Here is a 26,109-nt window from a genome sequence, read left to right as displayed (position 1 = left end):
ATGAAGAGACTCCCTCTCTGCCTCCTAGAACTTAGTGTGAGGAAAGACATTAAAGATAAATTTGTGAATAAATAAACAAGATCATTTTGACAGTGGTTAAGCGATGAGAGGAAATCAGCTAGTTTTTACAGCAGGCTCCCAAAACGGAAAACAGCTGTCTTGGATTGCAAGATGCTCATTGTTTTCTTTTTTTTTTTTTTTTTTAATTTTTCGAGACAGGGTTTCTCTGTGTAGCCCTGGCTGTCCTGGAACTCACTCTGTTCTAGGGTGGCCTTGAACTCAGAAATCCGCCTGCCTCTGCCTCCCAAGTGCTGGGATTAAAGGCGTGTGCCACACCGCCCAGCTTTTTTCATGCACTCTTAGGGAGAAGGTGGAAGAACCTATGCTATTCACGGCCCTCTCCTGTTTGTACCCTGTCAGACCAATGGCTGACAAGGAGGGGCTTCATGTGGAGTGACTGGAAGGGCTTTTAAAAATACGTCTGAATCTTCATTGTATTAGCACGTGTGTACACAGATTCCAGTATTTATTTTTTTAAATACAAAGTCCAGGTCTGGATCACGTAGATAATCAAGAACTCCAACAGGCCCAAACTTTGAAGCTATTGAGGAGATTTTGGTCTACCAGGAAACTCTTGAGAAAAGTGAATCAACAGTCATCTCAATTCCTTCCACAGGCCAGGGCCCCAGGGTGGCTCATTTTACTTGGTTACTGACGAGGCCAGCCCAGTCAGTCAACAGGTTCTCCAGCACGGGAGTGAGGATTAAAAATAAAAAAGAGGATTAGCCAACATTGTAGCATGACCCCAGCCAGTACTGAGGCTGAAGGCGGGTTTATTTTTTTTCCCCAATTTGCTTTTATATCATTTTAATTACATGCAAGTATTTGGTCGGTTGTAGGTTGAGGAACTAGCAATACAATAAATGCAAATAGTCAAGGAACAAGCAAGGCAATAAACAAAGTTCCATGGTCACTTCCCCATTATCACTGTTTCTAAGGGCTTATCTGGATGACCAAAATATTTAAGCCTACTTCCCTGTCCTAGCCCAAAGTCATATTCATGCCTGAAGCCTACTTCCTTGTTCTAGCCTAAGATTTAGATTCCTCACTGAAATTATTAGATTCCTGCCTAAAGCCCATCTCCTTGTCCTTGGCCAATGTCAGATTCCTGCCAAGTGACCCCAAAAGCTCTCCACAGTTACTTACTCCACCAGCTTCAGATCCCTCCCCTGACATCTGCTGTGACTATTGCACTGTCTGCGGTGTGTGTCGCATGCAGCATAACACAGAGATTTATTAGAAAAACGACAAAATAATAGCACACTCATGTCACTAAGGGAATGGTTTCCGAGGTCCCTGTCTTCCTGTTTCCTAACTTCTTAAAACTTCCATTCCTAATACACTGGCAGAAAAAAAAAAACCTACAGTTTTAATTAGTACACATTTTCATACTTTCTCCATAGTTCCTTGAAAATGCAAAATCCCCCAAGTTGTTCGTAGTCCTAAAATAATTTATGTGCCTCTCTAGAAACACATCGTTCTTACCTGAAGACATCGCCCATAAAAGGCCACGATGATGCTTTGTACAAACGGTTGTGCTAGAAATAAATTTAGTCTTATAAAAAGTGCTCATTAGAACGCCTCTTTATGCCAGAGACGATTCTCCAGTACTTTATATACACTTTCATTGCTTTTATGGGACAGATAGATTAGACACTGCTCTTTACTTCTGAGCCCACAGAGTACTTCAAAGTCTAGCTGTATTTTGTGACTAAAATGTGACAGAAGCCTTTTTATAGTCCCTATACACCTCAAGACACACAAGAAAATATCTAGAGTTGTCCCTATCAGTTTTTTCCTCAGCAATATTTAGACTAGGTGACATAAAAATATCCATTTTAATTCAAACATGCCCAGAATTGATCTTCCAAAGAAAATATTAAAATGACTCTATGCTCATTCCGAAACTCAAAGATAAACAGAAACAGCTGCTTAATGTCTCAAAAGCCAGTCTGAGATTCATTTCAATTACTCAACGAAAGGTACCTCAGGTGTACCATTGCATTTTCAAGCTAAATTTACGCCTATTGGAGACAAGCCTTGCAGCAAGCATGAAGTCCTTCCGGTTGTTAGTGCCTTTATGTCTGAGAGCATTTTCTTAATTCCCTGTTTAATTTTATTTTGACTTCTATAGATAGCTGTAAATGAGCATGATGTAACAATTTATATGGCATTTTGCACCTGTAGTAAGGTCAGTGTGAAAAATGTTTTAAAGCAGAGATTGTTTTTTTCTAATATTTTGATTTCTGTTGCTCTTTTTACCCCATCCATAAAGAAAAAAAATATATATGTAATCTGATCACTCTAATTCCTCTCTTCAAATCTATATGAAGGTTACTTCCAAGTTCAAGAAGTATTTGTATAGAAAGTTATTCAAAAAATAGAAAATTGAAAGAAAAACACGTTACAGTGTTCCCAAATCCTTTTACATCTCCCAATGGCAACATTACACTGATCCTCAAGGTCACGTGTACACATGAATTTTAGCAGTAGATATTATGTCCTCACCCTCAAAGTCAGCAGTCTTTATGACACCAAGCACACATAATTTAACCAAATTCCTGCCTCCTCTCCAAACTTTGACAGCATAATGAGAATTCCTGTCTCCATGTGCACAGACTTGTGTGCGGTCCTGTGTCCTGACCTTCTCATGGACTCCATCATGTATCCACACCACCCCACGTAGTCCTGTGTCCTTGTAGTATTAAATATTAATTAATAAATCCCAGTGGCAGGTTCTCCACTCACCTCAATAGTCTACTGAAAGACACACACACACACACACACACACACACACATAGCCTTTATATTTTAGTATTCCTTAAACAGGCCAATAGCTAGGCCACTCCCTAACCCCCCACACGGTTAATCACAATTTATTACTTAGTAATTCTATGTTCTGTCTTGGCTTCTCTGGACCCAGTAGAGCAGCGCTCTGGACCACGCTCTCTCAGCTCCTTCACATGGAGGCTATGCCTCTCTGTCCTGCACTCTTCACGCACGGGCGTGGGCATCTGCCCTCTCCTCCACACTCTCTCTCCCTCTCTCCGGGTCCCAAGCCCAGGGAATCCTAAAATCATGCCTCAGTCTGTCCTCCCCAGCTATTGGCTGTTGGCATCTTTATTTACCAATCAGAACCAACTGGGGGCAGGTTCCCGGAAACTACTTGCAGTCAGTCATACAAGCATTTTCCTCCAGTTTGGGGTGGGGGGACATGATTAGCATTAGAATACAAGCAGCCACAGTCCTGAGCTTCTCAGGGAGGTCACCATGTATCCACACCACCTCATACATCTCCACTATCAATCAGTCAATAGTCATCGAACAACACCCTGCGCACCATTTAGTTCTCCTAACTGCCTTATGAAATAACACCAGCTTTCTAGAAGGTGAGAATTATTCAGGGAAGGGTAGTAACTGCCCAATTAAATACTGGATAACTAAGTTGCATCATAGTATTAGAACATCGACTGCTCAAGTTAAAAATAATTTGCATGTATCACTATGAACCAGTAAAAGGGATTTCTGTATTTTTTTTTAACTTTGGTGAAAAATCCGTATATCGGATATTGTTAAACATCACTCAAGGGACAATACGATGACTTGGCTGAAGAAGGTGTTTGCTGGAGCCTACATAGGAAAGCGGGAACTAGCTCCTGCAATCAAATCACCCCACACACATCACGACATGCACACACATACACATGGATAATTAATTTGTGTGTATTTATTTAATATATAATTGTGAATATATAATATACTTATAGCTACAAAACATATATATATATATATATATGTACTTATATGAATAAATAAATAAGTGTGAAATTTTTTTTAACGGGCTGATGAGATGACTTAGCTGGCAAAGGCACGCACCACCAAGCCTAGGACCCCAAAGCTTGTTCCGAAGTGAACTTTTGGTGCTCTGAACACCCAAAACCTCAAGTGAAAAGGTTTTCTTTTTCAATTGCTTAACTTACAAGAAGACAAAAAAGACAATGGAGAAGACAAAGGGTATTGGGAAAAAAAATCCACTAAAAGAAACTAAAACCCACATAAAGAAACTAAAAATGTCAGGAAATTGGTTAAGTCCCTAGAGGCATGGAACCACAGATGCTGCAAGGACCCTCCCTCTCTGAGTCCCTCTATGTGGCCCTCTTCTGCCAGTCTTGTTCTCTCCCATAGACTTTTCCCATCCCTCAGACATGGCCAGTAAGGGCTCTGGAGCTTTAATATTCTGAACCATCGCTGAGAGATCACTCCAATGGAGTAAGACATCAAAGAAACTATGCATCCCACATCCACTATCCTGGCCTGAGGTACACTCCCACACCTTCAGTACAAAGGACTGACAGCACAACCCGGGGAGGCAAACAAAAACCACATTTGGGTATTTCCCTGAAAGAAGTCCATATTTGACATAGGAAACCAGCCTTTTTAAATGTTGAAAGCATTTTGTTTATTTTCAGCACATGGTAAATTCAAAAAGTTTAAGAACAGACATAAAATCCAGAAGCATATGGAAAATATGGGGGGTACGTGTTTTCGCACTAATGTATCTTATAAGCTATAGAATAATGAATTAAGGGATGAATGAACTATATTCCTAACTGTATTTTACCCAAGTAAACACTCTTGGAATGTGTGCATTTATGCTGTCCTACGTACGACTTAATATTTAGAATAAACCAACTTAATTTCACCCCCACGTCCTTCACTGTTTTATGTCACAATATATGTAAACACTGCTTCTATAAGCAGTGATTCTGCCAAGGTAAATTTCCTTCTATTACACGGCTACCACTCAGACATCTAGGAGTGCACTAAGTGCAGGGTGATTTGGTTAGGGCATTTCAACACACTAACATCACAGAGTGCTTCTCACTTTAGCCAGGAAATCATAAGCAGATAGGTCAAGAAATTATAGATTTTTCTCCTGAGAATAAAAGCCACCAATATCCTCACTGATAACATTTTCCTGTCCTACTTTTATTATATTCTGGTCAACAGATAGAAATTTATAGTCAAAAAATGTTCTAATAGGGACTAGAAAGATGACTCGGTGACTAAGAACGATACATATCTTGATGACGACCGGAGTTCAGTAATCAGGACCCACATGGGACAGCTCACAACTGCCAGTAATTCCAGATCCAGGAAATCCCATGCTCTCTTCTGGCATCTTTCAGCAATTCTACCCACGTGCACGTACCCTTACACAGACAAACATGAGTGTCATACAATTAACATTGCTAATAAGGAGGCTGAGAGGAAATAATTCCAGGCAGAAAACTGAAACTTTCCCCAAAACAGAGGAAACCTGACTTGTGGGGAGAGAGAAAAGAGGGCAACATAACTTGAACAGAGAGACAAGAAAAGTGGACCAGGAGAGTGGAAAGAAAGCCAGGCTAGGATTCAGATACCTGGAGAATTATGCCATTGATCCACACAGCATATGACACCTCTGCGCATGCTCAGGATAATGTTCCCTTGTCTTGGCAATTTCTTACTGAGAAAAAGTTCATATGCCATTGGACCAGCATAATTGTATGATATCTTTCCTTTTAATGTTTCATGCATAAATTCCAGGTTTTGGATATCATATTGAAAAAATAATTTTAAAAATAAGGCAAACATTCAATTATTCATTCAATTTGAAATGAGGTTTTTTTTTAAAGAATTTCTCTGTGTTCATTCATGGGTAAAATAGCATTTCTTTAAAATAGTTATGGTGTCAAGAGAAGATGTATTACTTTGTAAAACATTTCTCCAAGAATTAGATACTAAAATACGTCTTGACATAAATTTATTGTTGTAGACTGTCATCACATAAAGCACCAGGAAATGTGTTTGAAAAATATAATTCAAGCTGGACGTGGTGGCACACTCCCTTAATCCCAACAGAGGCAGGTAGAGCTCTGTGAGTTCAAAGCTGGCTGGTCTATATAGTGATTTTCAGGCCACCAAGGGCTACATAGTGTCTCAATAAACAAACAAGAAACAAACAAACAAACAAAAACCTCAATCCAGTCAACAGCTGCTGAGAAGGTAGGGTGTGGGACTGCCTGTCTGCCTCTCTGCTCAGGGGTCCCCTGGCATTGCCCACATGTTGCTGGGAGGAGGCAGGGTAAAGTCCAAAATCAAGAGTTCACAGTGGTTCCTGGTCTCCTCTCTGGGTACCTGGGCACCCACAGCGTATTGACAGAAGAGCGAGATCCAGAAAAGCAGAGCCCAAGATGTACGGAATCAGGTTTGATTAGGAACTAGAGCCAACTGTAACAGAGAGGCTAGAGGGGAGAAACCCTTCCTGAAGGGAGTCTTAGGAGAGACTCATTAGTCAAAGGCTTTCCCCATGGCGATGCTTAATGAATCAGCTGTCTGAGATAATCCTTGCTTGTTCATACCAGTTATTTGATGGTGGATGTAAACGTATATAGTTTATTAGGGCGAACCAGGGATTAAATACCTTTTACAGGGAGGAATACCCAGAAAGGGAAGTTCACTGGCTGAAGGCTCAGAGCTATCTAGATACCTAGATAGCATGGAGAAGAACTCCAGGTGTTACTCTATCATGACTCAGTATCCATGGTCCTCAGCGGGGTGTCATGGTTATGTGTTTGAGAGCAGGTACACAGACAGGTAGAGAGCAATTCCACTGCTAAGGTCTCTCAGATCTATGAGATCCCGAGGGTGTAAGCGAACTCAACCTTGCCAGTTCTTATGCCTGTCTGGTAACACTGTGCAGTATGGTCTAGTGTAGGATTACTTTTCTTTGGGGGAAACAGCATTACTCTGTTGCCCAGGCTCTCAAAACACATGTATACATGTATGAGATTTTCAAAGAACAAGTTAAAAATATTATCTGATTAAACATATATAATCATATCTTTCAGAACAAATACAGAAGTTGATAAATGCTATAATTGCACTTCTCTTCTGAGTCATGCTCTCACCCGACACCTAAACATTTCCATACTGTGTCCAAATATGGGAGATACTGCAGAATAAGGCACAATTGTAGTCTCAAAAATACAGAAGAAAAAAAATGAAAGCTGGAATTGTAGTTCAGTTTGCACAGTGCTAGCCTAGCATGCACCTGAGGCCCTTGGTTGGATCGCCAGCACTGAGTAAACCAGATATGGAGATACATACCTGTAATTCCAACACTTGAGGGGTAGAAACAAGATAATCAAATATTCAACATCATACTCAGCTTTTTAGTAAGTTCAAGGCCAGGCTGGTCTGCATGGATCCCTATCTATAAATAAATATCTTTGGATAAAACAAAAAATGACTCTATACAGAGACAATTGATGTAGTACAGCTTCATTAAAAAAGAAGAAAATAGCCCCTAAGGTTATGAGTGAAGCCTAAGCTGGAAAGGCCTCACAGGAACTGTGTTGACTAGTTTCTACATCAGCTTGACACAGGTAGGCTCTCTGAGAAGATCTTTTAACAGAGAAAATGTGTCTATGGGTTAGCTTGTGGGAAGTCTATAGGCCATTTTCTTGGTTAATGATTGATGTGGGTAGTCCCAGATCACTGTGAGTGATGACACCCTTGGGTAGGTAGTTTGGGTGTATATAAGAAAACAGGTTGCGTAAGCCGTGGAGAGCAAGCCAGTAAGTGGCACTCCCCAGGGCCTCTGCTTCAGCTCCCTGCCTCTTTGCATTCCTGTCCTGACTTCCCTCTATGGTGGTGTGTGCCCTCAAGAGTTATAAACTGTAATAAACTCTTTTCTCCAAAAGATGCATTGGTCATGGTCTTTGTTACAACAACAGGACCCCTAAGCAATCCAGAGCTCTAAGGAGGAAGCTTAAATAAAATTGAAATTAAAGGGAATCATATGCAACCACTTGACAAATGCTTTTTGAGTGAGTACATATTATATGTTGCATCCTTCATAAACAACTAGATATAGTAATGAATAATATAGGCATGAGTTTATAGTCCAGTGAGGGAAAACAAACACTAAGCAAATCATGTAGGATATCGCAAATGAATTACTTTGTTGTAATTATCCTAAATGTTCTCCACATTTGAATGGAAGCACCGCATATTCAGAACTTGTCATGCGTCACACATTATACAGCATCTGTGGAAGATATCTGTTACATACTAAGTACTTACTTAGTACTTCCTTGACTCAATCCACACTGTTTCTTTGAATCTGAAAAGCATACATTTCAAGAACCCAATGGATGCATGAAACCACAGACAACATAGAGCCCTGCATAACTATATTTTCTTCCATGCAAATGCACCTGATAAGATTTAGTTAATAGATTTAGACATAGTATGAGACCTGCAGCAATAATAACTACAGCAGTGTAATCTTGTAAGAGGTGTGAATGTCCTCTTTATCATCTACCTAAATATGGGGGATAGTTATGACATGTAAGCTAAGCCTGGAAATAAATAAGAACTAGGCAAATAATGTGGAAAGCAAACAACAGAGAAAGAGGGCAGAATTTTCATTGGACAGCAAACCTCTGTGATGAGTGAAAAACGACCTTAGCCAGCAAGAAGGACATAGTCGTTAGAGACAAATCAACAAAAGGTTGTGTTGTTGTCCTAGAAGCAATAGGAAAACATTGGCGTGTTATAAAGAAGGCATCTGTGTTAGTTAGAGTTCTATTGCTGCATCGAGGCACTGTGACCACAGCAACTCTGATAAAGGAAAACCTTTAGTTTGTGCTGGCTTACAGTGTCAGAGTTTTAGTCCATTATCATCATAGTGGGGAACACGGCAGCACGCACGCAGACATGATGCTGGAACAGAAGCGGGGAGTTTTACATCTTTATCAGAAGGCAGCAGAGGAGACTGTCTCAACACTGGGCATAGCTTAAGCTTTTATATATATAAGACCTCAAAGCCTGCCTCCACAGTGACACACTTCCTCCAGTAAAGCCACATCCCCTAATAATGACACTCCCCATGGGCCAAGCATTCAAATGCATGAGTCTAAGGGAGTCATAACTATTCAAGCCACTGCAGCACGTGATGTTCTTATTTATGGGTTTAAAGAATCACGGTGATGGTGATACAGAAAAAATAAATCTCAAGATGCTACTGCTTTCTTAGCATTGAATTCAAGCATTTAAAATAATTCTGGACAAGAAAACTGGAATTTGACTTTACGTTATAGTAAAGTTGACCAGCTTCTGAGAGGAAGGATTTTAAAGGGCTGAGAGTAGTTCACTGAGAGAAGACATGAATGCTGATTCATTTGGTTCTTTTTTGTTTAAGCACATAGGTTAGTATAGCTATTATGTGTTATGCATGCCAGTGTGGTGCACAACATCTTAGAGTGCTAGGCCAAAAGATATTTGGCAAATGAGATAAAGGTTATTAAACACTTCAACCACAGTGCCCAAAGCCTAATTAGTGAGGGCCACTTATGCTGAGATGAACTATCCATGGACCAAGAACTAAAATAGCTCCTGGAAGCAGAGAATGGTCATTAGTCAGTAGCCAGATTAAAAAGAAGTACTGGTCCTACAGGTAACCTCTGTGAATGGTTTAAATGAGCTTGGAAGGAGATTCATCCATAGAGGCTCAAGGTAACAGCTTGGCCCAGCATACATCTAGACCTCAGTCTTCTGGGACCCTCGATACAGAGCCCCGTTGAACTCACAGGGACTTAGAACCATACAGAGGGATGAAAAAAAATTACTGGTTGTTTTAAGGCATAGTCTACAATGACCAGTCACACACACAACAACAGCAAAATAGCACCTTAATCTTTAAAATGTAAGTGATAATACAGTTTGTTTTAAAACAATCATAAAATTGGTTCTATGTGTCTGTTTAAGGATTGCTAGTATCTTTAAAAAGAATGAACCTTAGTTTGTTTGGGCAGCTACACAAAGTATACTTGACCGAGGGGTTTTTAAACCACAGAATGTATTTCTAACAGTCTATAGGGTGGCTCCAGGTGTCTGAGGTCAGGGTGCTGGCACACTGAAGGTTCAGAAAGGGCTATCTGCCAGGTCTCATGTGGCCACCACCTTATCCTTTCAGAGCAACAACAGAGGACAGAAGTACCTAGGGGCCGTTTGTTATCTAAGGTCACTAATCTCATTCATGAGACCTTCCCTTTTCATTATCTCTCTGGAGCCCTACCTCTTAATACTATCACACAGGGATATGAGGGTCACACCATATGAATCGGGGGCCAGAGACATAAACACTCAGTTCAGAGCAACAGGCTATGATGATTGACTTAGATCTGTGTTGTGGAAGCTCTTACACACTCAGATTGTCACCATGAGTAGCATTTGACCCACTCTGTCACCTTTTAAGGGTTATGACCAACTGAGCCAACACAGAAATTAAGGCCAGAAAAATGGACATTACCTCCAGACTTTGCTCCCACGGTTTGTCCTCATTTGCCACCATCCCTTAATGCTTCAGGAAAAAACTGGCCACTTCTACAAACTAATGATAACATTATAGATAAGCAAAAGCCTGTGCTGAAAACTGACTCACTCCTAGCAGCAGATGGTCTGATGGGAAGACAGCATCTTAATCTTGACCTTTGCTTGGTTTTCAGTGATCAGAACTGGCGTTTGACTGTACACAGGATTAGCTAACACACTTCACCCTTCCTCCAGCCCCTTCATCTTTTGACTAATTACTTTCCATGTTTCTCTTAAAATGCAAAAGTAACCAATGAAATAACCTCTCAAATAATTACATTTCAAACCATTACACTTCATTAAGCGCATCTGAAGAGTATGAGCAATATATAATAGGGAAATCAGCTACTGCAAGCAGGCCCTAATCTTGATAGTTTTATATCCCTGAGATGTCTCTATCACTCCTGTGACAGATTCTGTTCAGGCTTATAGAAGGATGTGAGTCTCCATCCAGGTTCTCTGAAATTCATATCCTGTCATTTAATGACTCCACAAACTTCTGTAGTCCCAAGTCTTGCTCTTTATCCTCTAAAGAAGAATATGAAAAAAACCCACTCATAATTTCTTCATATATAAATATATATATTCATTCATAGCATTGAGTCAGCATTGGCCGTCTCCCTATATTGCTCTTCATATTATTTTTGAGACAGGGTATCTTACTGACCGTGGAACTCACTGATTTGTCTAGACTGGCTGTCCAAAAAGATAAAAGACATCTATACATTACATATAAATATACATATACATAAATGAATAGATAGATAGATAGATAGATAGATAGATAGATAGATAGATAGATAGATGGGTGGGTGGATGGATGGTGGACAGACAGACAGACCATTGATACCTCTCCAGCAATAGAATTACAGGTGTATGCCTGGCAGTTTTATATAGAATATACAGGACTGAATTCAAGTCCCCATCCTCGTATAGAGTGGTAAGCAATTTACCAAATAAGCCATCTTCTCAGCCTGACTCAAAATGTCTTTGCATCAGGAGTGATAGATAATCCCTTTCATTGGCATTCCACCAGAAAGAAACAGTCATGTGTCCTCACCCAAATACTTAAGAATTTTGACCTTCCCATGTCCCTAGAAAGAAATCAGCATGGAGATTGGTGAATCTTAGCACTGGGTCTCTCACAGCAGGGATGGTCCGTAAATTATGTTAGCCATTGCCTTTATCATGTATTTGAAAATATGTATTTCTAGGCACTATCACTGCATAGCAACGTACTCAGAAAATAACCAGCAGAAAACAACCATTTAATTAATTAAGCTAATAGATTTCTATGTGGTCAATAATTCAAATCAGGCACAAAGGAGCGCTCTTGTATCGGTTCCATGAGAGTTGACTCAAGAGCACAGACTACAATCACTTAAAGGATTCTCATTCACATGTCAGTCAGCTGATGCTAGCCATTAGTGAGGTTGCCATGAAGCTTCACATGGAGTCTCGTGTGGCCCCCACTTCTTCATAATATGGTGCCACCAGGGAATCATATTTCTGATGTCGCAGTCCAGGGTGCCAGAAAGAAGGCAAAGTAGAGTAGCTGAGCTGTGCTGTCACTCACAACATAGCCTCAATTGCTTCTGCTGCAGTTCTGAGGCTTAAAAATTAAAAACTGGCTCACATTCAAGGATAAAGGACCTAGGTCTGCATCTCAGTGGGAGAATACCAAGCCACGGATAAAGGACCATATGGAGCAAAAGATATGGTATCTAGTTTTGGAAATTATAGTCTCCCACATACGTTGCCTTAGATTAACTGAATTTCCCTGTAGAAAATGGTTTGTACTTTGTAGAAGAATGGTCAGCAAACCATGGCCTCACACCTGTTTTATAAACAAAATTTTCTTTAAATATATCCATACCTATTTTTCAGCAGAATTGTATAGCTGCAAATGAAACCATATATCCTGAAGAGGCGGCAGTATTAATTATCAAACCTAGGAATTTGCAAAGTCTATAGATAGAATATTGGTTAAGAATGTAGTTGGGATTATAAACCTGTACAACCACACCTGCTTTATACAGCACTGAGTGTTGTGCCCATGACTTTAAACATACTTGGCAAGCATCCCCAAGTGAGCTCCATTCTCAGCTCTAGTGATGTGGTTTAGAACAAACCCTAGACATCTCTAGACTGCCATTTACCAACCAATGTGACTGCAGAAGCACTGAAGTCTTGCCATTTGAGTTGTGAGCAGTAAGTGAAATACCCCATTGCAAGGGTGCAATAGGCTATCTTAAATAGTGGTTTCTGTCCTCAGGATTAGCTTTAAACATCAACAACATCAACTGTTAATCATGTTATTATGTTTGTCTCCATAATCTCATCTCTTACAATTTTCAGTATTTCTAGTGATACAGGAAGCCCATTTCATCTTTATCCATAGTATTAGAAATTTCTTCCTTCAGTTGGCTTTTAATCTGTCTCTCATAGCTTAACACAATCAATCCTGGCAATATTTCCTTGAAGTTCTATAAAAAAAAAAAAATCTCTTCTAGCTCTTCAGTTTTTTAAAATAAATGACAAGGCTCCTCTGGATTTTAGCTGCTCTTAACTCTGTATATTCTGATCTTTCTATCCTTTCTTATGAGATCACCCTTACCCTTGGGGTAATTCTCTTCAAAAAAAAATTCTGATCTTTCTATCCTTTCTTATGAGATCACCCTTACCCTTGGGGTAATTCTCTTCAAAATCTTTTCTTTTCCCAGAAATCAGCAACATGTCTCAGAACAGCACACAGAGCACAGGTTGAACCCTAAACTCTTCATACTCTTCCGTTGACCCAGATCTTCCTGACTTCCCCTGCTCTGACAGGGTTTATTGATTTATCATTGCCGCCATTTGTTTTGGTTTGGTTCTCTTTCTTAAACGCTCCAGCAGCTCATTACATTTATCCTTTCATGTTTAATTTTATACAGCCATAGCCTCTTTAGATTTTTCCAGATACTGGAACTGTCGTCTAGAACTTTCACTGCCCCTGACAGATTTATATTACCACACGTATCCAATGTCTTAGTCAAAGTCACTCCTAAACATTGCATCAAGTTGAAATCGATACCATGAGTGGTCTGAATGCAAGTAAAGAAGCTGGGCACCATTTTAATAATTGAACTGGCCCCTCTTGGACCTGACTCTCTATTTGACCACTTTATGTAAGGTACCACTCCTTTGATTAAAAGAAGTTGAAAAAAAATATGCAAATACATGGAAATTTAATTTTTTCCCTTTATGTCTTCAAAATATTACACTTCTAAATAAGCTATAAATGTGTCTCAGTCAAGGGTCTGTAAGACATAAAACCAAGGAAAGAGAAAGATTTAAGCAATAGCTCACATGATTGTAGAGACTGGGTAATGCCAAACTCTTCAAAGTTTGCTGGCAATCTAGAGATCTGGAAATTTTTTAGTTAAATTCCACAAGTCTACTTGCAGAGTTTCTCTTGCTCAGCAGAGATCGGTCTTCATTTTTTCTTTTGTTTTCTTTTCTCTATAGGTCAGGACGGCATGTTTGGTTTGGGTTTTGTTTTTGTTTTCACATGGCTCAAATTGGATTAGGGTTTTTGTTTGTTTTATGGCTTTTAAAATTTTTTGTTAATTTTTGAGGTTATATTTTAATGAAGACATTTCTCCCTTCCTTTTCTTCCCTCCAAACCCTCCCATCCCCAGTCTCCTCATATTAGCTGTATGATGCTTTGGAGCTGTTTGGCCCTGAGCAATCAATTGGTCTGATCTTCCCAGAGAGAGCCACCTCTTCCACTTTCAACTATACTCAGTCTTCTGTAGTTCTTTGTGTAGGATTGAGGCCTCCTGGAATTTTTTTTCCCCAGGCACTTTGGTATGTTGGTTGATGTGCTTCTTGTTCAGCCTATGTTTGAGTGGTCTTGTTGGTGAGGCATTACAGGTGCAGCTTCTGATGTTACTAAGAGACATGATCTCACAGAAATGTCCCCAATGCTCTGGATCTTACAATATTTCTATACACATCTTCTATAATGTTCCCTGTGTTATACTGAGCAAAATCTATTACACTTCATATTGCTGTTAGGCCTCAGCTAATCAGTTGATGATGTTAAGAAAATGAACAATCATTTGCGTTATAAATGAATCCATTGACACTGAGCTCCATAGTTCTGCATATTAATTGGTTTGTAGTTAATTTCTGTAATGGTCTTTCTATTTCAAAAAGAATTTCCTTGATGAAGGGTGAAGACTAAAGTTATGTGTTGGCATAGGAACACATGCTTATATATTTTAGTTAGGTTTTATGCTGGCTTAGTAAATTAGTGGTGGTCAATTCTTCTCCAGTAACTACAATTTCACTAGCATTGATTAGTTAGCTAGGTTTTCAAAACCAGGCATGGTCTCCCCCACCCATTTTTTTTGAGTGGTTCTTAAGTCCAGTTAGAGAGTCATTGGCTATCACCAAGGTATGTGTGCCACAAGGTATGCCTATGCTCCAGTCCCACGGGGCATTAAACTGGGTTCTGGAGGACCTGGAAGAGAGAACTGGAGGACAGGAGTACACAAAGAATGGCAGTCTGTCTATAGTCTGACCAAACCACAATTTTTATTTTTTCACACAGGGGTTATATTCACATAGAGGCAGGATATGGGGGAGCATAGGTGTTCTAATGGGGGAGTACATATATCTTCCAGAACAGGGAATTGGCTGAGTAAAAGTTCACAGAGAAAGCAGGGAACAGGTCACTAGGACTCTGTCTATGAATCATTTGTTCTTATCTAAGCTGGTTCTTTCCACCAAGGCTACCTATCCACAAGTTCTATGACAACTTGTTCTTATCCAAGCTGGTAAATTTCCACCAAGGCTGCCGGTTTACAAGATCTTATGGCTATCTGTTCTAGGGTCAGTGTTTTCCCACAGAGACCAAGACTTTGTGTTAGCAGGCTGACTTAGGCTTCAGTGTATAAGCAAGGCTGCTCCCGACATGCCTACAGGGTTATCTTGCCATGTTGGTCACTGTTGTGGTTTATAGATGTTGTATCTTAGACTGTTTGTTGTGTTTCTCCTTTACAAGCTTGTGCCGCACCTTCTGGTACCATGCTAGGGAAGGGAAGGAAATTCAGGTCAGTTCCAGCTCAGAGCCCTCTAGGCCATGTTCCTGAAGTTCATGGTGTCTTTAACAATAGAAACTTCCTTCCACCTCTGCAAGTAACTAAGGGTAACAGCAATAGGCTGTATGCTTTGGGAATCTCTTAGATAGCTCTGACCAACAACTCAAAAGAGGGCTTCTTCTGTCTAGTACTGGGGTTTCTGTTAAGTGGTCTTCATTTCTTAACAGCATCAACTGATTAGCTGAGGCCTAACAGCAATATGAAGGGTAATAGATTTTCCTCAGTGTTCACTGATTTTCAGTTTCAACATAATGCAAAAAGCAAAGAACATCTCAGAGAAACATCCATATATGCAAATATCTGGCACCATAGTCGAGATAACATAACATGATCCATATACCATAAACCATGAAACTATCTCTAGCCCCTTAAAAAATTTTTTTGCAATGAAACAATTGGTAAAAGTATGAAGCCTAGACTTATGTTTTGATAGTTAAATTATTTTCTAATATACAATCTGCTATGTGAATCTGGGACTATTTATAAGTTCTCAGGACTTGTCATAGTGAAATGCAATAGAAACAGTTCATTGTTTTACTATATGGGTAGTGATGGGAAGTGAAAATGCAACACTAATTTTAAGACTAACCCTGCTGCAAGTATCAGACTCTCCATGCAGCAGGAGTAGGTTTGTATTTCATCATTGACGTCACTGTTTTTGAAAACTTCACCTTCATTATTTCAGTTTTTAAATTCTAGTAATATATTTTTCCAATGTTTTGACAATATTATAGAAAACAAATATCCATACAAAGAAGATAACTAAGCATTAAATTTTGTTTCAAGAAAATAATTGTGATGGAGAATTTTTTTAAGATGAAAGAATTGTCAGTACAATATCTGTAGAAATAATTTGGGGGGACTAGTTTTTGGTTCTACGTATTGGTGAATCTAGATTTTAATATTTTTATTAACCACCTATGACAAAAATTATTCAGTTGAGGCAGATATGTAGAAGATTGAAGAGGTAGCTCGGTGCTTAAGAAAGTCGTTGCTCTTCCTGAGAACCCAAGTTCAGCTCTCATCACCTACAGCCAGCAGTTTATAACCACCTGCAACTCCAGTTCCAGGGGATGGAACATGATCATCTGGCCTCCACAGATACTCACATTTACATATGTTCACACACACACACACACACACACACACATTGATACACATACTTTAACAGTAAAAGCTTTTTAAAGAAAATTTATAAATTTTTCATAAATTCTATTAATTGTTTTTAGGTGAAACTTCCCCTTAATTTTTCTTTTACCTTCTCCTTTTTAGGTTTGGATGTGTGGAGGAGAAATGTTTGACGTTCCGTGTTCTAGAGTCGGTCATATCTACAGGAAGTATGTCCCTTATAAAGTTCCATCTGGGACCAGCCTGGCAAGAGTGAGTAATGGGGCATTAGAACAAGCTGGGTTCATACAAGCTCTGCTTCCTGCAGGCTGGGTAATCAACCACACATATGGGGTAAGCTAAGTCACTGTCTGCCAGAAACTCCTATGTGGCAAGACTTCCCGTGCCTCTGCTCTATCTCCATTGCTTAAAGGACTATTAACTGTAATGAGTTTTTTGGGTTTTTTTATGTATCACAGCATCTTCACATGCATTATATTTAGTATAAACTGTTATCCTTCTGTTAATCCTTGTCAGCTGTGCTAAATATAAGTTGGATCAGCCCTTAGTCCAGGCTATACAGTGTCACCTTCTGCAGGTTTCAAAACCAAGTAGAAGCTTCGAGAGGTGAATTGCTCATGAACTAATGAATGAACAACAGCAGTAAGGTAAAACCAGGCCTGCAGGGTGGATGAACAGAGAGAGAGAGAGAGAGAGAGAGAGAGAGAGAGAGAGAGAGAGAGAGAGAGAGAGAGAGAGAGAGGTGTCGTGGCAACAGATGCTCCCACAGGTCCCTTCATGGTGGCCTAGTGGTGATGTCATCACTGGGTTTGGAGGTGACTGGCTGCCATAAAGCTGATTCCTGATCCCAACAATAGGAAACATAATTACCCAGATAAAGTAGGAGTGAAAAAGATTAAAGAAATGGAACCTAAATCTCAGTTTTCTCCTCCTTTAGAACTAGAGTTAATGTTGGGAAAAGATTTAGACTATTCTCAAATTTCCCATAAATAACCAAGTCTACTTCTATTTTGTTTGGAATAAAATTTTTCATGTGGATCAAATGAAGGAGACTTTTATCATCTGCATTTTAGAAGCTTCCAAACCTTCTCCGAACAACCCTGACAGTGTCTCTGTTTTCCATGTGCCTTTCTTCATGGTTGTGTCTGTTCCTTTCACTACAGTACGTATCTGCTACAGCTTAGATGCCAAATCTAAAAGGAAGATGTTTCCCAGATGCCTTGATGCTGTGCTCCCCTAGGGATGTGATCTTGAGTTACTTGTTTTCATGTGTTTACTAAGGTACATGGGTAACCACTTGGTCTTGTTTACAAGATTCAGTAAACTCAAATAACAACTTTTGTTAATCACCATCATCATCATCATCATTACCACCACCACCATCATCATCCTCAACTATGTCACCAGGATTCATTCACATATCAGTCTCACAATGGCAGAGCTTTCGGTCTGTTATTTTACATTACGCCATCATTTAAAATAGAGCTGGGAGAACATTCAGGTAACTTAGTGAAGAAATTAATTATTAGAAATCTCGGGGGGAAACAGGTGCAAGTTTCATAAAACATAGACATGTGGGGTCTGGAAAGATGGCCCAGTGGTTAAGTGCACTAGGTGCACTTCCTAGAGGACTCTGGTTCAATTCCAAGCACCCACATGGCAGCTCATAGCTGTCTTTAACTCCAGTTCCAGGGAATCTGAAACCTTCACATTAACATTTATGCAAGTGAATACCAATACACATACAATAAAAATAAATAAAAAAATTTTTAAAACTTAAGCATTTTTAACAAAATTATTAACCTTAATAAATCTCTTCGGGCTCATGTTCTTCCTGCCTTGTTTTGTGAAGCTGTCAACAGTGTTCACATTTTTTTCTCTACCACCTCCATGATCCTTTTAACAGCAGTGAGACATTCTAGTATAAAATTTTATTGCACATTTCTTAAAGGAAATCATCATACTGCTCCCCCTTCCTCCAAAATAATAAGATATTAATAACACACTGCACTAAAAAAAAACATATTTAGAAACACTGGAGAAAAAAGTTACAAAATCATAAACTGATTAAAGAACTATATTTTGGATAAAGAAACAGTTCAATTTAGTCTTAAGACTCAACACAGTTGAATGAGGAAGCAACAAAGACTCACAGAAAGGTTAAAGAGTAAACAAATTCATGTACACATTACACATGAGCTATGTGGGTATCATCGCTGTGTGGGCTTTCTGAGTGCATGGCTTCCTGACAGTTATCCCTTTTGCTTCACCCATCCTCTCCGACATGTACCTCACTCATCTGTGGGCAGATGTTCTGCATCGCTGGCTCGTGAGTGAGAAAGTGGTGTTGATCTAAAGAGGGGTTGAGTTCAAAAAACCAAACAGCTCATATATTTTGGGAGAGAAATGTAGCACTTTTTCAAAACCTGTCAAATATGGGGAAACTAGGGTTGGCATGTAAAACATCCAGGAAAAATAATTGAATATTCGTTTAAATGAAAGAAGTCCATAACCCTGAATTTTAATCTTTTCCACTTAAATTTTACTTGAGGGCTCATTTTTTTAGTTCGCTTTTTTTTTTTTTCAAAACTGCTACAGCAATCAGAAAGTCATAAATATTGAGACTCAGTTGTCACTCTGAGGAAGATTTTATGATCTTTTGAAGTATATTAAAATGAAAAACAATTCTGATATTTTGTGGGAGAAGCTCAGCTACTTCACGACACTCTGCGTTACTAAATCATCAAAAATGATGAGAAACTGTCAAGATAATTGAAATGCAGAGTCACATCTAGTCAGTAGATATTTTAATCTTCCTACCCTTGTTAGGAAATGGAAATGGAGACGAAGCAGGAAACGTGACCCCGAAGGCTTGTTCATGTGCTTTACAAAGCTCATTTAATCCTATGAAAATGTGTACTTTTCATTTACGGACCTATGTAAACTGAAGCCAGCTACCTCCAATAACACAGATGTGCAGACGTACACACACACACAGTCTCACTCACACACTCTCTCTCATGCACACACACACACAGGCTGAAGCCCTCTAGACAGCATTCTAGTGTGCATTATAAAAACAATGCAAATAACCTTATTTAGCACTTTCTCTTTAGCACTGTCCTCTGACAGGAGGACATGACAAAAGCCAAGCATCTGTGAAACATATAAGAATAAATGATTCTCCACGTGTTCTTGGAACATGTGCCTAAGCATCAGAAGGAGGGGCAGGGCTATTATACTTCTGACCTTCAATCCTAGCAAATAAAAGACTTTTTTAAAAGTCACTAAGAGTACCTTAGTTTAACTAATATATTCAGAAGCAGTGACCAGAGCCAACTTTGGGCCAAGTTCTCACCTGGTCTGCAATAAACTGAGAAAAGTAAGAATCACAAAGCTGTATTTACTCAACCTAGCAATATATATTGTATGGATTAATATATGCTTTTCTCTCTTACTATGGGATTCAAGTTATCATTAATAATCTCATTGGGTAAAGACAAAAATAACCCCTTTGTGTTACTTCTACAAAGTACAAAAATCTGGGACATGATGAAGAAGTCCTACTCTTCACAGAGGAATCAGAGCATCTGCTTGGCATTCAAAATTCTATTTATTTTTCTGAGTCAACTTGAGACCTGATGTCAGCACACTTGAGAACAACCCTGGGAACTTCTGCCAGGAGTAAATGAGTCCCTGGAGAAAGGTTGTTCATCTCTACAGACAGTTGTTGCGAATAGAAAGATTCTAGTGTTGTGGTGAGAGTTACCTGCTTAAGAATGGCAGTGACTATGGTTCAACACAGGACAATGAGCAGCAAAGGATGCTGGGAAATGCTTTGGCCTGCTAGAAATGGCTGAGTGATAAATGAGTAGAAAGGTTCCAAGTCTATCTTTTCTTTCTGACAAACACTCGGCTAAAGGAGGAGCAATTACTAGCACCTTGGGGACTGGAGATGGGACTCAGACTCTGATTTTCCTGTAATTGCCAGGCTATTCTGAGTTTTTTCAAAGACACTAGGTTTGAAAGGGGTACCTCTAATAGAAGTGACATGAGAAAAGTAGCAGCCACCCCACAGCAAACCATTCCAACTAACTATAACATAATAGTAGCTGTGACAGCGTCTTAGTCCAGGGATGTTTCACTAGAAGAATCCCCCAAAATGGGCAACACTATAGACATTGAAGTGGACAGTCCTAGAAGCATAAACAACTTCTAACAGGAAATAAGGCTAACAGGAAATAAGGCTGGAACCAACTGTGTGAGGGGAGCATGTCCATTTGTCTGCAAATTCACATGTATGTGCATGGGTGTAGAGGCCAGCGAGCAACCTTTAGTGCTTTCCTTATAAGCTGTCTGTCTTGTCGGTTGAAACAATGTCTTTCATAGGACCTGGAGATCGAGATTCAGCATTAGCTAGCCAGCAAGCTCCAGAGATCCACCTGTCTCCACCTGTCTCCACATCCCTAACACTGGGATCACAGACATGCACCGCTATGCCTGGCTTTCTTTATGGATGCAGGGGATCAAACTCTGGTCCTCAGTCTTGCACAGCACACTATCAATTGAGCTAGCTTCCTAACAACAAGGCTAGAAACAAGCCCTATCCTAAGTCTGTAGGGACACCTCCCCGCTGCCTGGTGCATATCAGACAGAACTTCACACCCTAAAATTTCACCTTTGACGTGTCAGTAATTTATTTATAATTTCCAAATTTCATCTTGACTTTTATGAAAACCATTCACAGATGTGAGAGAATTAGATTTTTACAGGTTTCACGATAACAGCTAAAGTCCAAGAAGTGAAATCTGGTAAAGGTCAGATTTCACAAAACATTCCATAGTTCTAAAAAATGGAAACTCACAGCAAAACTCATAGATGTTAAATGGCACATGAGTAGACCTTGGATCATGGACCAAGGTCTGTGTTCAAAACATGCCCTTAAACACCCTGCTTTTACAGAAGATTTGGAATAAAAGGCAGCTCCCGCCTTTGTGGCAGAGGCACCAGCAAAAGCAAGGAGCAGGAAGGAGCATGCACAAGGTGACATCAGGCTGTGTTTGAGATCTAAGACGCTGACACATGAATGTGTCATGGAGAGAAACCCTGCCTCCTCTGGACCATGAGACCTTTACTCTTCTTTTGGACTGTGAGGAGAAACTGGTGGCTTCTAAACAGGGAGAGCCATAGGCAAAGCACATAGAGTAAAATGGAAATATCAGTATCAAAAGAAAGTGAGCATAAAGAAACTACCATTACAAACGCAAAAAACCTGCGAAGACAATTTCTTAAAGTATGTGTATGGATTTGCTTATTCTATGCATAAAAAGATTAAGTTCGACGGACTATGTGTGAAGTTGCCCTCTTGGCATCTGAGAGACTATAATATTGGCACAAAAACAGAGGGATAGGGAAAGGGAGAGAGGAGGCTGTGGACTGTTTGGTAAGTAAATTCTGAGTGATAGCCTACACATGGGCTCTGGGAGCACCAGGTCTGGAGAAATCCATTTTGCTTAGTGTCTGCGCTCCAGCAAGGATATTTGCTGTTCCCTTTAATGTTTTCTTTCTAAAAGAAAAAACTGCTGATAGTGTTAGGTACATTTCTAATCCCTGGGGCTTTAAGCATAGAGCAAGTCAAACACAAGTTGTAATTTCTCTTACCTAAGGCAGTTAGGTAGAGTGAAACAGTTTATCTATAAAAGTCACCAGAACACTGACCACTAGACTAAGAGAGAATCATCACTCAGTGTGGAAAAAGATCTGAATTTAATGTAGTTTGATTATTTGGAAACTCTTTTTATGTATGTTATCACTGGACCTATGATTTAATAGAAGGGACAATATATGACATGAATAGTATCTAACATTGTCATACATACATATATGTATATATATACATACACACACACACACACACACACACACACACACATATATATATATATATATATATATATATATATATATATATATATATATATAGAGAGAGAGAGAGAGAGAGAGAGAGAGAGACTTGATAGATTACAGGATTTGGGGCAAGGGTGCTTTGGAGGGTGTTGCTTTGGATTGTTTGATTTTTGGTGTTTTGTTTTGTTTTGTTTTTAAGACAAGATCTTAATATACCCCAGGTTGGCCTCAAACTCACTATGTAGTCAAGGATGACCTTGAATTCCTGATTCTCTGGCCTCTACCTCCTGGAGTGTTAGTTTAAAGGCTTGTAACACCATTCTCAGCCTAGGTCTCATAAAACACATATAAACACATTATGAACATGTTTTATTTTAATAAGGGTTCTTTACATGAATAGCAAGATCCTTGAAAATCCCATACAGTTGTTATACTCCATGGTTATGGAGAGTAAATTTAAGGTCTAAAAAAACAAAAGGCTGTTTAATCATCTCAGCTATGAAATGTCTTCCTAATATACTTCCAAAGATGCCTTTCTCCCAAGACATCTCCCTGGCAATGCTCACGCCTGCTAACTTTAGAGCATATTTCTAAAATACCCTTAGAATTCTTTAAAGGTTCTTAAAATTGCTGGAGGTAGGGAAAGCTATGCAGAGGAAGAAAGGATGGAGAAATACTTTAGGGTAGCAGCCAGACCACCCCAAATCAATTGCTAGACACTTCTTTGTTGATTTTATTATCAGTTATTCCTGTCTGATCTAGGTGAAAGACAAAACACAATATCTCACATCTGCAGCCCTCTCTTTGTTTGTGTCTCGACCACTGTATCAGTTGGTAAAAGGTATTAACAAGCTCAAAATTACTTGTTTGATATCTGAAAATAAAATTGCCAACAGGACTGCATAGTAGGATGATGAATGAGAAGTCTCAGCTTCCACAGATTGACCTTTCTCCCCTAATGGCTGTGAATCAGTTTATTCTCATAAAGCTGCCTGGCAAAAAAGGCCATGGCATGACAGCCTCAGACAGCAGTGCAGCCTGTGCTTCTTAATATTGCACTCAAAGCTTTATTTGAACTATCAGGAAGTTCAGGGGCATGGTGGCCAATTGCAGACTTTCTCCCAGAAAGCAGCAAATGATAGGTTCTTCCCCCAAGACTCGGCCTCGGTAAATGGCAAGCTCTGCAGTGTAGCAGCAATCCCTCTGAAGATAATAACCATCCCTAACTCTTCTTCCAATATAACAGAAAGGGCAATAAGGCTGTCCAGTACTGGTGGCGAGGACTAAACATGATTCACACACTGCAATCTTGGGCTTACAGCTCTTTCATTTTTGACCACAATATAAAAATAGAATAGTCTCCATTAAAATAATACCTTCTATTTAGATGGACTTATATTTTTTTATTTAAGGATTTCTGGCATTTTCAATGAATGATGCTTCAATTATTCTCCATGAGTTCTTCCTTTAAAATAAATTATAAATCCAATAATGATCCAATAAAGCATTAAGCTATGGTGCCATATACCATTGCATGCTATAATGGTAAATTTCAGTCTGTATAATATTTCTTATATGTATGTTCTCAGGCTGGCCATTTGGCACAGGATAACCAACAGGTGAGCCGTTTCCTGGGAATTCCACCTGTCCCGCTGCCCACTTTCCTCATGTGCCTGTCATTTTTTTTGTGTATGTTTGAGGCCACATGGCTTTTGTCATCAAGTTTGGAATGTCCGTTGCTGCCATTCTTGTTCAGCTCATAGTTCTGTAAAGGTTTTAAAGCAATGCGGAGGCAATGCATAAAATTTCATATACACATATACCCTAAAAAGCAAAGGTAAAATAGTACAAAGTTGACATAAATAGTCCCCTGCCATTTCATGTCATAAAAAGGTGTGAATACATTATTTTAAAATTTCACCATTTCCTACAATCTCTCAAAACTATCCTTCAGTTTAGATTCTTCTTATTTATTTGAGCCTCATATTTTCCCCACAAATCCTATGTTCTTCCTCACATTAAGCCATTTTACTCAACTTAATTGGTTCAAATAGTTTCCTGTGCTTTCCCAAGTTCAAGTTCCGCTACAACATAGGCATCAACTAGAAAATGCTTCCTAGTATGCGAAGCAAAACAAGTAATTTAGCCAGTCTTTAGGCTATAAGGACGATGTTCAGCATTTTGGAGCCTAACACTGATTGCCAACATTTTATTTTAGCTTTGCTTATACTCACTGGGATATTTTTGTTGAATAAAGGTAGTAGTTAAATTGTAGCTGTGTATACTTATATAATCCTTGGCTAACATTGACAATGATTACTTTTGCTTTGTCATTCCTAATAAAATTTAAAACATGTTTATGTTCTATTTCTAGCTGTTTTCTAGTCTGTGATGGTTACTCTTGCTCCAGCTAGAGCATTTTGGCTCTCGGTGGTGTTATTTAGCATTTAGATAGCTTGCTTCCTTTAAAGCACTTAAAAAGCAAACTATGAGGTGAGCTGACTGGTAGGCGAAAGGGAGTTATAATTGTGTTTTTAATCACTATCTCCATTAGAAGTGAACATTTTCCTGCAATTTTGACTCTACTGGAGATCTGGAAAGAAGAAAGTTTTCTCAGACAAAATAGGTCCCTGCTGCTACAAAATTAAGCCACTGAAATTTATGCAAATAAAGTATTTTGGTACAGCACAGTCTCAATAAGCAGATACGCAACCTTCACAACTAGAGTTGGCTGCTTTACAAATTTGGCTTCCGGGACTCCAATTCTTCATAGAGCCACATGAGCACCTGGGGGCGGGGGGCGGGGGGCGGGGGGAGACTCATTTTGTGGAATTAGCCTCTTCCCATGAGGTGTGTGAATGCACAATGCCACCGAGCTTGAGGCTTCTACTTCTTCATTTCTATCATGTCTCCTTATTACCAATGATTTATTAATTCATGGCAAGAATTCCATCTCCAAACTAAGTCTCCATTTCAGTGCCAGGGGAGGCAGAGCAGATACTTTACTCTTGGTAATCTGCAAGCTGAGAAGTTGTCAAACACCGGCTAATATTTTTGTAGTATGTGGATGATTTTGATGGGCCAATTCTAAAAAAGTATTTGGGGTAAACAAAATTTCACAAGTAACCTAAACATTGGACATATACCTTATTTAATCTAAGAAAACTTTGATGAGCCCCTGGAAACATAGTAATTTTTTTCTACCTATTTGGAAGTTATGGGGAATTATATAGGACCCCGCTAATAACCAGGAACTGAATGCTGTAGCACATTTTAGGGTGGCTTCCCTTTGCTTGAGTATTTACTTTGGTACTTTGGCCTTGTAACAGTCTCTCTCTCTCTCTCTCTCTCTCTCTCTCTCTCTCTCTCTCTCTTATAAGTAATAGCCAAAGAAAAAGAGGCTATCAAGTTGAGAGTGAGGGAAACATGGGATTAGAGGAAGGAT

The 26,109-nt window shown here is 39.4% G+C and overlaps 1 protein-coding gene across 1 annotated transcript in view; it reads left to right on the top strand.

Moving 5' to 3' along the window:
* Galntl6 (polypeptide N-acetylgalactosaminyltransferase like 6) overlaps positions 1-26,109 on the top strand; it is a 1,047,155-nt gene that overhangs the window by 952,157 nt on the left and 68,889 nt on the right. The window contains exon 9 of the mRNA XM_034520732.2: positions 16,902-17,009. Within this exon, the coding sequence (XP_034376623.2) occupies positions 16,902-17,009 (108 nt within the window). The remainder of the gene's footprint in view (positions 1-16,901; positions 17,010-26,109) is intronic.

This window comes from Arvicanthis niloticus, chromosome 16, assembly GCF_011762505.2.
Source record: "Arvicanthis niloticus isolate mArvNil1 chromosome 16, mArvNil1.pat.X, whole genome shotgun sequence".
Lineage (NCBI taxonomy): Eukaryota > Metazoa > Chordata > Mammalia > Rodentia > Muridae > Arvicanthis > Arvicanthis niloticus.
This window is presented reverse-complemented; position numbering and strand designations above follow the sequence as displayed.